Source organism: Cuculus canorus, chromosome 12, assembly GCF_017976375.1.
Source record: "Cuculus canorus isolate bCucCan1 chromosome 12, bCucCan1.pri, whole genome shotgun sequence".
NCBI classification, from domain to species: Eukaryota; Metazoa; Chordata; class Aves; order Cuculiformes; family Cuculidae; genus Cuculus; species Cuculus canorus.
In genome coordinates, this window is record NC_071412.1 from 4,983,970 (window position 1) to 4,997,753 (window position 13,784).

A 13,784-nucleotide genomic window follows, 5' to 3' on the forward strand; every position below is an offset into this window, starting at 1 on the left:
AAACCAGTAACGCCGTTAACCACATTTGTCAGCATGAATTAAAGTCCGTTCAGCAAACTCCACCATGATGGTCCAAAGGTCTGTGGGCTTTGCTGGATGCCTAGTTACTGAGACTTCCAAAGGAGCCTAAGAAAGTGTTTCTTTTGCAAGAGTCCAGGGAGGCTTTCCTTCATCAAGGCCAGTGCTGTGTCATTCCCCGCTATTTTTGCAAGTCACTCACATTGATAAGATTACAAATTTAGATTTTCTTAATAACAAAATATAGTCACAAAATGTAACAGGGTGATTCAGGCATAGACTCGGTTCACCTGTTTGTTTAGAGGTTTAGTGGTTTTTGTTGGGTTTTTTCCCTTCCTATCTTTATTTACAATTAGATGAATTCCATTTGTGTCTTTCCACTCAGAGCCTATCAAGGATCTACTTACTACTTTCCACTTTCTGTATGTGACACCTCCAGAGGAAAATACTCAGCACCTAATCATAGAATCATAGAATGGTTTGGGTTGGAAGGAATCTTAAAGCCCATCCAGTTCCACCCCTGCCCTGGGCAGGGACACCTCCCACCAGCCCAGGCTGCCCAAGGCCCATCCAACCTGGCCTGGAACACCTCCAGGGATGGGGCAGCCACAGCTTCCCTGGGCAACCTGGGCCAGCGCCTCAACACCCTCAGCGTGAAGAAATTCTTCCTTATGTCCAGTCTAAATCTGCCCCTCTCCAGTTTATACCCATTCCCCCTCGTCCTATCCCCACAAGCCTTTGTAAACAGTCCCTCCCCAGTTTTCCTGCAGCCCCTTCAGGTACTGGAAGGTCACTATAAGGTCTCCTCAGAGCCTTCTCTTCTCCAGGCTGAACAACTCCAACTCTCCCAGCCTGTCCTCGTAGGGAAGGTGCTCCAGCCCTCCGATCATCTTTGTAGCCCTTCAAATCATACTAACAAATAATAAATTCATCTAATCATGGTAACAAAAAGCTAAGCAAACAATGAACATGCTTGAAACTGGATTAAACAAGGAATACGTTTTTTAAGACTGAAACAGCATCTAATTTATAGAGAGCAATGACAGTTGTTAGGGTTAAGCATCTCTAGAAAAAATATTTTTCCTAATTCCTTTCTATATGAATTACAGTCTTTCAGTTCTGAGAGGCCATCATGACAGTAATGTAATTTTGTTAAGAACTCACCATCTGCTTCCTCTGGGCAGAGTTCACAGGGATCTCCCCATCCCTGTCCCTTTAAGGCGCAGCAGCACTCTTGTTTGGAGTGGTTTCGGGACTTTGGCACAGAACACTTTCCATCTTCAAATTTGGTGAAGCAATAACTTACTCTCAGATCTGCAAAGAGAAAAGCTTGTTATGAGCAGGGTGACTTCGGCACAGTTTTCACTTAGAGGTGTTAATTGCAAAATTACACAAGCACCTCCCAGCAAAACACCCAACTTCCACTGAATCTATCAAGAAGGACCATTATTGCCTCTGACTGGGGAAGATCTGAAGAGGGAAAGAGGTTCCCTATCCCAGTAAAGAGAAGCTAAGGGATAGAGTGTCCTACTTCAGTCATGGAAAAGGAGGAGTTTTTCTCTTTTGTCCAGCAGAGATGGAAGGGCTGTACTTCCCTCTTAACCTCACTCCCCTCTTATACTCACTCCTCATTGTAAAAACTGAATATTGGTTAAATTTATTTATATTTTATTAGTAGTAAGAATCACTTGACTCAAGAGACTTTAATCAACTCACAACTATAATACTGTGTAGTGTTAAAATAAGAGGCAATTTACAATAGCACTTTCCTTACTCCTTCTTCCCTGAGGTACACGCAAGGAACACGGCCCCAGTGACACTACACTCTGCTCTCTTAAGCTGGTGAACCAACACTGGAGCAGAGCTGAGCTCACAGACCACAGAGATCCAGCAGGCAGAGAGCTGGCAGCAATGGGGCAGTTGTGGAAGCAGCTGCTCATCCAGTTTTACAGCTGCGACATCAATGCTGGGCAATGTCCAGATTTTACAAGAGTCCTAGTTAATGGGATGTTTTAAACAACACTTCATTTGGCCTGAGATACTTGGGAAAAAAAAAAAAAGAAACAAATAGTTGTCTTCAGGGGATGGGGAGAAACACACTTGAAGTTCATACACACAAGTGTACATTTTCCTCTGATACTATGATCGAAACAATTATCTGTTTTCATAAAGGAGCAAGATGATTAGGCTGCATTCTTTTTTATAATTTTGTTTCTTTGTGATTTTTTTTTTCCTTACCTGAAGAAAACAAGACTTAAGACTCAATAAAACTCATTTATATAAGCTACAAAAACGCGGCTAAAAGAGCCGCGCTGCTTTTCTGAAGCTGAGTGAAGTAACTGTGCCAAACTGCATGGTGGTTTGGAGACTTGGATAAACGTTTCACTGCAGGTTGGATTCATTTTTACCAAAACCACAGTTTCATTTAGCCCACTGTGAAGTGAAGAACTCACTATGGTGTCAACAAGCATCACCATTCTGTGCCAAGCATAACTACAGAGGTCCTTATAAAGGTCTTACTCACCAGTAGTTCCCACTATGCACACTGTATATAGGACATTTAATGGTGTATCTATTTAACAATTTCCAAAGTCTTTAAACCAACACATTCTTTAATTTGTTGTGCTTGTTATTGATCCACAAAATAAATTAACTCATGGTTTTCTTTACTAGTTGTTCAGCTTTTAGCATCTGATCTCTGTCTTAGTGCCCGCGTTCAGGCTCTGAACGGTGTGTGTGGTAATGTAGAAGCCAAAACATGCTCCAGATAGTCACTTATCATCCACACAACCCTCTTCGCCTTTTTTTTTTTAAGATTTTTCTTTTTAGATATTTTTTTCCTCTTCATGTTGCTCAACGTTTTTTCCACCCACACATCTGTGGAGAGGAATAGCATATAACAAGTGTTATATTTGATAAGTCCTAGGAACAGCCTTATTCCTAGAAATGCTGCCTTTAGCAGTGCATTGCAGTAGTCTCCTGTCTGTGTTTGTGCTCCGTCTCCCGTGTCAGACATGTCACAGTCTACAGAGTCCAGGTAGCCTCAACAATTCTTCCAGGAGTCCAAGTAAGGGCTGCAGGGCAACATAATTTCCTCACTTAAGCTGGTCCATTTAACATTATCTTCACCCCTTTTATTGCAATGTTCTCTTTAATGACAAACAGATGTTAGAGCAAGACAGAATCTGGCCCCAACTACAGAATTATTACGTTTTCCTTGCGAAAAAACACTGTTTGAGTCCAGAGTCTTCTCGTTATATTAGAAACAGGCAGCAAATAAGGCTTTCATAAAACAGCAAACAAATTTTGAAATGCCAGAAAGCAGGAATGAACTTACCTTGGCATCGCCTTCCTGTGGAAGACAACACAAAGCCTTCTGGACAGAGACATTTGAAACTGCCTGGAGTGTTGCTACATGTGCCCAGGGCACAAATTTCTGGCTGTTCCACACACTCATCAATGTCTGTAAAAAAGCAATTAAAGCGATGAGAAATAAAAAGGTCTGCACTGGCAGCTGCGCTACAGCAAATGTAACCTTACATCATCACTGATATGAAACAGATTTGAAAAACAAAAAGGTCAAAACCGAACACACAGAATGAGGAACAAGAAATCCAGGTGCAAAATCTAGGGTTAGCTTTCAAATCCTCGTGCAGTGGGCAAAGCTCAGCAACACACAATCAACCAAACAACCTAGGATTTCATTTTTCTTGGGAGCAGATCGGGGAGTTCTGGTTCAAACAAAAGCTGGTGAAATGTTTTCTGGGAAGTGAGTGACTTATTAGGGGCTCCAGTTCAGAACTGTAGACCGCCACAAAAGACTAAACATTACTCAGTTTTAAATGCAGAGGAAAGTGGTAACAACTGTGAGTGGCTAGGATACAGGACAGAAGGATCGTTCCATACACACCTTCACATTTGTCATTCTGCAGGACATATCCAGGAGGACAAATACATCTGAACGACCCATCCAAGTTCTGACATGTGCCTGGTGAACATTTTCCAGGATCCAGTGCACACTCATTGACATCTAAAAGAAAAAAAAGATCATGTATTTGGGATAATTGCTGTTATCTCACTAAATCTGTGGCTGAGGCTGCTTTAATCCTGATTCCACCAAACTGACAATGAAACTTCCCAGGAGCAGGAGGAGAGTCCTCTTCTCATCCTCTCATCACTGTTTTTATTCTGCTAGTTACACTGATGACCTTGTGAGGGTTCTATTTGACACCTTCTACCGCTTTACTATTTTGTCAAGGTTTGTTCTACCTCTTTTCTGTTCTAAAAAAAAGCACTCACCCATGCAAGTCCTTCCATCCAGAGCCACCTCATAGCCATCATTGCAAAGACATTGGAAGGACCCAATCGTGTTTACGCACTGACCATTCCTGCAGAGCATTCCATTTCCACTTGCACACTCGTCCACATCTAAGAAAAACAACATTGAACGCTATGTAAGAAACACCTGCAACAAGTGAAATTGGTTATGTGAGATTTCTGCTTCCACTCTATTTGCACAGGAAATGATAATATGTAAATAATCGCCTGTTTCAAAAGTAACTGAGGGGAAACACCAATATTTGCCTATGCTGCATAACTGTCGAAGCAAGAGTAGAAAAAAGGACTGGTATATATCACATGCAAACATTTGAGCGGCTACAGAAAAGTAAGGAATGCATAATCAAAGAGGCCTTTTCAGACTGAAGAAATCTGGTTTTGTCTTTAATCATGCACCATGCAAGGTGCAATCCTAATTCAATATAGCAAACGGTAGTAACGGTACTTCCATTACAAGTAGACAGTCTTAGAAACATAACTGGTGTCAGCGCTCTTTACCTATGCAGTCATTGTTGTGTGAGAGGATGAACCCCAAATTGCAGCGGCAGTTGAAAGAGCCAATGGTATTTCTGCAGGTTCCGTTCCCGCACGCATCTCTCTCGCACTCATTAATATCTACAAATGAGAAAAATAAAGCAGTAAGAATTTAAACACTGAAGGGGAAAGGAAAGCCTGTGTTTTTCCCACAGGCATGAGAAAAAAATCCACTGCCAACAGAGTGAATAGAAGGAAAAAGATTTTACAGAGGTTTATACACTTGAGATATTAACATTTACAAAAGTAATCAAGGATCCAATGATCATTTTTCCTACTGTGACTCCTATCTCACCCTTCCTAAAGGAATTTTAACCTATCTTGAATCATAAGCATCTCACCAACTTGCTCAGACTATGGACACTACACTAACAGCTGTGAATGGGTTAAAAACAGAATTTCCTTCTTTATGAAGATGACAGTGTCTGCAAAGGGCAATTCTCTGGAAAGAAACCTACCCTTCACTTACTCTGTTTATAAACAAGCTGTATATAATTGCCACATTGCAATATTCGTCTATTAAATTCCCTGCCTGAAGGAACAAATGAGACAAAATGCTCCACAAATTCTAAGAATGGAACATTTCCCTGGAAAATGAAAGCATCAGCAGTTTGCTAGACAGGATATATATTTTTTTAAAGGTTCAGTCTCCATAATGATATGTTCTTCATTTATTATCATCTTCCTAATTGCCAGCTATGATATTTTTGCACCTTTGCTTTGTGGCAAATGGCTCACAATCTCCGTTTTTGTAATGCATGTCTGTGCACTTACGACAGAGACGACAGACTTATAAACTATGTTAATGAAAGCCTGAGTACAGCTTCATTTCATATACTCGCCTATACACATTGTTCTGTCATCATTGGTCTTGAATCCATTGTGACAAATGCAGTAGAAGCTTCCAACAGTGTCAATACACTGCCCGTGGCTGCAGATATTGGGAATTTCTTGACATTCATTCCGATCTGAAAACAAAGGTACACAGAGAAAGTTAAGGCCTCTAAACTATGGGGCTGCAAAGATGCATTAGCAACAACCATGATAGTTTAGAATTCAGTGCACAGCCCTAACTTAAAGTAGTATTTTTAATTTCTTAATGACAAAAAGTATTACTAAATAAATCTCAGAAAAGGGCCTATTTGCTTATCAATTAGCTTTTCCAACTTTTGCGGAGTTGAAAAAAAATGTAGCGTAAAAATTATGTTTACCAAACAATAATATAACCATGGCTTTGAAAAGCAAAAATTAATGACATGAAGTTGTCTTTAAGGAGATTTCCAAGTGCTCTGCATTGACTACATAGCAGACAGGAAAGCCACATAGAAATCACAGCTTGTATCCTTTTCGTGGAAGTAGCTATTTGCTTTTAGCTACCTTTGACTCTAGCACAAATCGCTCGATTAACTCAGAGAAGTCACACAAAACAGAAAGGGAGATGAATCCCACCCTTTTCTCACTAAGCTTACAGAGAGAGAAAATGCACTGTAGGTTTATCTACTCATTGTGCAGAGATAAAATGGGCAGATGTACACCAACGTGTTGTAGCATCCACGCCTCAGGCGTGTGATGATCCTGTAAAGCAGACAAAGCTCAAACAACGAGAACAGGTACTGCTCTATGGAGTGAGAAAATGTTTTGCCGACAGCAGCAAACACTGAGCTGCGCAATCCTGCGGCAAGAAAGGAGGCGGCCTCTCCTGCCAGCACGCGATATGCTGCCTTACAATAGCAGGGCATCTCTCACACTAGTTCAACAGCTCACTGCTTCCCTGCTACTCTGCTTAAAAATTATTTCAGGCAGAATCCAGGATTTTAACAATAGTAAGTGGAATAAAATGTCAAAGAACAAACTGTTTACTGTCCAGTACATCTTTTTTTTCCATAACGGATCAGAAGTATGAATCAAATGAGGTCTTTCTATTGCCCTCATCACCAAGAAGAGCTGGTTTGGTTCCATATGCTTCCGGGGCTTTGCCCACTGCAGCTCCAAAATAGAAGCGCTAAGGTGCTGCCATAAGCTTGTAGTAGAATCGATCAGATTTTAGCGTTCAGTGATTTTTATTCTACATGCAATCTAAGCACAGCAGATGCATTTTCTTACCAAACCATCCTCGGTCCATTGCAAAACTATGACTCAAGTTGTTCCTAATTGCAAAGACTTTTATGTACTAAATCTGGTTTTCCTGCCTCCACTATCCCTTTTCTACAATCCCAACAGCCTCCATCCCCACCATTAATGTATATCAGCTGCAGCCACTAGTCATTTTGGCTGGGTGTTCACTGAGGACTAACGCTATTAACGATCCTGCGGCTAATTAGAGTCTAAAGGAGGCAGAAAGGAAATTAATGCTGGATAACATGCTGTTTTAAGAACTCCTAATCTTCCCATCTCAGGAGAGCAAAGACAAAAGAAAAACTATGGCTCTCTTTGGTGCTCTGTGGGCAAAGGAATAGTGAATTAAAATCCCAGGGAAGTCACTTCTTTGGGGGTAAACAGAGAACATTGTAACTTTTTTAAAACATGGGAGGCAGAATTGTCTTTGGTGCCAAAAAAAGAGTTTAAATGAAAAATGATTTATTATACCACAATAGATTGCACCAAAAGAATGTTATTTTGACAGTAAGATAAATGCAGTACTCCCACTGCTTGTGTCTGTGATACATCAGTTTTCATTCAATAGCACATAAACTATCGGGGTGTGATCATTTTCCACGCGGTAGCATGACCGATCCAGTACCGCAAGGTGTTTAGTACTCAGCTCTCAGCAGGGCAGTTGGGAATTTCCTTCCTTTGCTGGATCAAATACTTTATCAACCACTTTATTTTGACTCTAATCGTGTAACTTTATTTTCACTAAATATAAAATAAGAGTAAAATACAGGGAAGTATCACTGATTGTGCCAATTCATATTGGGTATTGTAACCCATATCAGACCCTTCCCTGGCTCTTCCTGTACTGCTGTAACGAAGCCAGAACAACAATTACATTAAGAACATATTGAATATTTACATATGCCACTGCATGGCTTAACAAAAGAAAGTTTTAGTTCTCATAGTAGTGTTCTGGTTGTTCCTACACCCTTTTCCCTCAAAGGTCACATGAAACAATGAAAAACTGCACTGCAGGGAAAAGATGACTTCCTAAAACTCACGTATTCAGAAGCAAAACCCAAGGAAAAACGTTACCAGTTTCCTTTGTAATTATTATTTTGTTTGGAAGTGTACATAATATTTAAAGCTGCTCTGCTCACATCAGTCTTTAAAATCTGTACAGTCCTTCAAGTAATCCAGATAACATAAATGCCTCTCGGGGCTATGATATTAGAAGAGCAAATAGATTAGAGAACTGTAGTCCCACTAAAAAAGTATTTTAAAAGAATAGTCAAGGGCCTGTGAAAATCCACAAAAAAGCTAGGAAGTTTAACAATAAGCTTAAGTTATTTATTGCATATGGCCTAGCAGATAAGTCCACCTTATCTGCAGAGACCCTGGCAAGCAGTGATTTAGTTGTAAAAATACAAGTGGCAAATAAACTACTAAAATATATCTAGCAAATTATAATGTAAAATCAAAGAATTCATGCAGAAGAAGGTCCTTGTCAGGGGAGTTGGTCCAGTCGGAAAATATTCAGGAAATAGTTTGTCAAAAGGTGGTAAATTAATTGGTCTTCTCTCCCTAGATATGAGCTAAAGAAAATGTTTGTGGTTGGTGGGATAAATGGAAGACAAACATGTACCCAAGTGATTAGCTTTTATTTATGCCTTCATGGGATGGGTCCATTAGTCTTCTGGGAATAACCAGAATGTTTATGAGATGCCCTAACAGGAGGGTTCTCTGCCCAGATCATATCCTCATACACCATTTCTGAAGAAGAGATACGTTCTTACGGATTTTTTTTTTTTAAATTTACTACTTTTTGCAGACCCTCACAACAAACAAGACAGAAATACTCACCTACGCAGCGGCCAGTTGATGTAAACCTGTAGCCAGGTTTACAGTCGCAACGGTAGCTACCAGCTGTGTTGACACATTCTGCATTTTGCTGACACACCGGTCCATTTTGGCATTCATCAATATCTGTTAGTACAAAAAGGGTTTGACCGTTATGGTAAGTTGGCACTAGACAGATGTCAAAACCACTTTGGTTTTCTTTCTAATCATGAAAAAATAAATTTACCGATGAAATTAGGTATTTGGTCACATTTAGGTATCTCCTTGTAATGATCCTAAACCCAAATGCCCCATTTGTAAAATTCATTCCTATATGAACCCATATGGTTGTCTCACTTTGTCTATTAAACTGACTAATACAATGTTAGGAAATGTTTAAATTGTAGAAAAAATATCATGTGTTTGTATTTACAGAAATCTTTGTTCCATTAGTAAAAAATCTTGGATTAAAAAAAAAATTATGCTCGTGATCTGACTGAAGACTGCTACTCTTTTCTTGGCTTTACTGTCAAATGTGAAAAACAGTTTCTTTCCATGACTGACTCATGCTCCTCCAAGGCCTTAGACATCTGATGGAAAATCTGGTATTTTCTATGCAGAAGAATTCAAAATGTCTTAATTAGTGCAGACTTATTACATTAATACCAGATTTTTTTCCTCATTAAGGATGACTTGCAAGCATATCAGATCTGCCAGTGTCTGGACCGCCATCTGGCTAAATCCCATTTCTCTGAATGAGATCAACACCCTACCTTCACAGATCAGTAGCTTGTCATTGTAGAAGAAACCCACAGGGCACTCGCATCGGAAGCTGCCAACCATGTTTATACAGATTCCATTTTCACACACTCCAGGAATCTCTCTGCATTCATCAATATCTGCAAGAAGAAATTTTTTTTTTGAGTATTTGTGAACTGCATTTCATGAAATCTTCTGCTACAGAGTATGTCCTTATGCTTTTATCCTTTATTGTCCTTGGGAGAATTCTGATGCTCACGTTATACATTTGAGAGTTCTCTTAAGCTCCTGTTTCCTCAAGTTCCGACTCTTCACTGTAGTGAAGATAAATCCTGCCACAGAGGAGTGAAAAGGGCAGCGCACGTCTCTTCTCATGTCTCCTATAGCCCTGATGAACCTCCTCACCTGAGTGTTACAGTGGAGTGATTGGGAAAAGCCAAAAAGAGAGAATTTAACTGCCTTTGGTTTAATACAGGAGAGCAGGACTGAAGGCGAGCAGTTGTCAGAATTAGTTTTGCACTGTTTTACCCACGTTAATTTGAAGAGACTTTCACGTTTTTATGTAACAGTTTGAAAGTGCCCATGCCAGGTAACATGTGAAGTGCTGCCAAGGTGCTATTAATTAGATTGATTAAGCCAGGCAGCCAGGGTTTGCCAACGCTGCATATACACACCTGTTAAGTAACAGATTTTGGCAGCAAAAAATCCCAGCTGCTATTACAATTATGTATTTTGCCTACTGGATCCATAAGTTACATGTCTTTTAATATTCTGAGAACATGAAAGCGTTCAGAGTAACTCAGTAACTCAGTAGTAAAAACTGCCACATGCATTGATGTACACAAGAGAGAAAATATAGTTGGAAACCGTCACCTAATTTGAATTTCCATCAGATAATGTATTTTTTTTTTATCTTTTATTTTGCTGCTGGATCAAACCATTCTTTCCTATATTAGATTCTGTAATTCTGAGTCCTCTGATTATATTATAAGGGAAAAGTAAAAGTAGAACTACTTCTGTCTCTGAAACAACCACAAGGAGTGTATATATATAGAACTTTACTGCAAACAGAAGAGTAACATCATGTAACTGTATACCAAATAACATCATTGACTGTAATCGAACATTACAGGGTACACAGAGCACTGTCACCGCAAAACGAGCGCTACCTCACCCCCCGCCCTGTGTGGACAGACAGAAGGGACAGAAGCATCTCCTGTGCAAAAGCAGCAGGTTGAGCGCTACAGCCTAGGGAGACCAGCCAAGATCCCAAAGCGTCAGGGAGAGCCTGTGACCCGGACAGGTTACCACGATCCAAGGTCTCCCTGCTGATGCTGATAAACGGCAACATTACCTCGAGCAGACTCAGCAACAACCTGGGATGATGCTAATAGCTAGAAGGGGGAACTTTGCTTCTAAGAAATGACCTGGGCAATAATAAATATGGTATATTTCTGTATCTTCCTTAAGAATTAAATTCCTTGCTTTACTAGAAGTGTTTCCATCTAACTAGCTGAACACCGCATCACAGCGACAGCTGAACATTAAAGCACCTGATTACTGCCTATACGCTGCCTCTGTTCATTACAGGACACATTATCTGCTTCTTATTTGCATTTTTGTGTGAAGAAAACCAAAAGGAAGTCTCACCAGGGATTTACTCAACTCCTCGTCTTAGAATTCCTCATTCCGTCCCTCTTTTTGTTTTGCAATTTGTTACCCATGATTCAAATGTTACACACAATAACATATGTGAGAAATATTCCAGCTGAGCAGAAAAAAGGATTTTTGTGTCAAACCAATACGCAGGGGACTGATGTGAAATGTCAGATTACGTTGCTGCGTTAGTCTGAAGGAAAGACACCTAATTTCTCTCAGACCAAATGCTGGTTGGCCCTACTCCCAGACCTCTTATTCTTGGTATCTGTGCCCTCCTCATGTAGTCCCAATTACAGTTTTTTTGGAGCTTTATGCTGCCCTGATTATAAGCAGCAGTTTTGATTGTTGCCAGCTAGGAGGAGCTGGGCAGAAAGTTTGCAGGCTCAGACTTCAATGGAAGGTTGAACTCCATTACACTGTTTAGTCGTTATTCCTCCCATGAAAAGAAAAATTGGGAAAACAAACCTCTCCTCTTCCCTGTGCAGAGGTAGCATGAAATTCGGTTCAAAACAGAAATTACGACTCACCGACTGGTAATCCTGTATAAATGTCAATGAAGAAGCCAGGCCTTTGGCTTCCACAGAGTGTGGAGAATTCATCTGCAACAGGATAACAAAGCGGAATTAATCAACAGTCAAAAACTCATTACATCCTTTGCCCAAGAAAATTCTTTTCCTACTCTTTCAGCACCTGCAGGACACACAGAGGTATGCAGATCCTTCCCCAAGGCCCAACATGTGAAGTGCTTCGTATGGGTTCTCATTCAACCACCACTGAAATCAGCAAATAAAAAGATGTGGAGGCCTCAGATCATGCCCTGATTTTCCTTTGCATATGCTTATCTCTGTGAACTACAGTTCTTCCATACCAGTCCAGATTTGACTTTTAAAAACCTGAACTGCAAGTTGGCATTTAATTGAATGTGTCTAGACAATTTGTTCTTGAAGCAAAGCACCCTGAAGCAGAGTGGGATGTCCTGGGCTCAAGTCTGGAGAGCCGTAACCACTGTGGAGACCTATGTGTCCATATGCTAAGCCCAGAAACTCTTCCACTAAACTGCTCTTACATTTAACTGCTTGATACGGATCATTCTCAGAGGAGACCAAAGTACCTCTGTAAACCCATGGCTACCACAAACGCCGTTTGAGGCACTCAGCAGTTGAGGCACAGCACAGCAGTCAACATATTGTTGGAGCAATGCCGATAAAACCTTCGTCAGTGCCTTAACGCTGGGTCAAGAAGCATTTGCAAAGAGACGGTTTAACCAATATAGAGCATGAAGTCTCGCGGACAGGGAAACTGTGACAAAGCAGGCATGGTACAGCACTACAAACACAAAACACTCCACACAGGACTTCCTTGTGAGTAGGGCTGATCACCTCCAGACAAATAAAGGTAATTAATCCCTTTATTTTAGATACACAAGAGCAGACAAAGACATACCATCTCCAACAACGTTACACCCACTAATAGTAATTACGATGTTACCAAGGCTTTCAAATAGCTTCGCAACGCAAAAACATACCAGTGCTTGGGATGGGACACTGTTCACAAGGCTTATTCCACGCACGTCCAATATTGTAGGAACAGCAGCACATTTTCTTGGTCATATTAAAGAGCAGCTCACCATCACAGGTTTGATTGTCAGCATAGTAATTTCTGTAACACAGACTTCTTCTCATATCTGTGAAAATGAAGAAGAACCCAGGCCAATGCATTAGCAACTCTTCTGAAAGATGACCTACTTGAAGGGCTTAGGAGATATTTCCTTCAAATACGTATTTTTAGACCCCTGTCAAGTAAATGCTGCAGCACTGTAGACTACTACAGAACAGCTTGCCCCCAGATGTCCTTAAAACATAAAAAAAGTGTTTGATATATAGATATTCAAGAGCAACCAACACAGCTGTAACACTAACTGAAGTCCAAGGATTCAGTATTAGTCTTTGCCCAACAGTGAAAACCATGAGCTCGTTTACAGTTCCCCCTAACTGTATGCAGATTGTGACTTCACTCTGTGAAGCCTGAGGAATTTCAGTAGTGTTTAACATGCAGAAGCTTTTAAAGATGAAGTGAAACTTGGAACAGATGAACATAAAAAATATCAAGTTAAGGGAGAAATTCTGAAAAGGCATTGAAAGATCTGTATTAAAAGTGATCTGCCTTGCTTTATTTAAAAAAAATAATGAAAGAAGCGTGATCTTTCATTTAGTTAATTCTTGTATAACTAAATTAAGAGAAACAGATCTGATTTGTGCCTGGTAACACCCTGGTCCATAGCACTAAGATAAAGATTTAAGAAACATCTCATACCCATACAGTTGTTTCCTCCATTGACCTGCATGTAATCAGGAGGACAGATGCAGGTGTAGTTCCCAACAGTATTGTAGCATGTGCCAGGTCCACAAATGCCAGGTGTATCACACTCATTCACATCTAGAAGAGAACAAAAAGGCAGTGAGTAGCCACAGAAGAATTCTCACTGTGCTTCCAAAACCAAAAACGTTTCAGTAATGCCTGAGGCACAAATGTACTGGTGGAGG

General features: G+C 40.3%; 1 protein-coding gene across 2 annotated transcripts in view; it reads right to left on the reverse strand.

Moving 5' to 3' along the window:
* Positions 1-13,784, reverse strand: part of FBN1 (fibrillin 1) — a 158,949-nt gene that overhangs the window by 17,817 nt on the left and 127,348 nt on the right. For both annotated transcript variants that reach the window (XM_054077541.1, XM_054077542.1), the window contains exons 41-51: positions 13,555-13,677; positions 12,767-12,925; positions 11,769-11,840; positions 9,597-9,722; positions 8,848-8,970; positions 5,733-5,858; positions 4,855-4,971; positions 4,318-4,446; positions 3,929-4,048; positions 3,356-3,481; positions 1,183-1,332 (exon numbers count right to left, since the gene is read on the reverse strand). In XM_054077541.1, the coding sequence (XP_053933516.1) occupies positions 1,183-1,332; positions 3,356-3,481; positions 3,929-4,048; positions 4,318-4,446; positions 4,855-4,971; positions 5,733-5,858; positions 8,848-8,970; positions 9,597-9,722; positions 11,769-11,840; positions 12,767-12,925; positions 13,555-13,677 (1,371 nt within the window). The remainder of the gene's footprint in view (positions 1-1,182; positions 1,333-3,355; positions 3,482-3,928; positions 4,049-4,317; positions 4,447-4,854; positions 4,972-5,732; positions 5,859-8,847; positions 8,971-9,596; positions 9,723-11,768; positions 11,841-12,766; positions 12,926-13,554; positions 13,678-13,784) is intronic.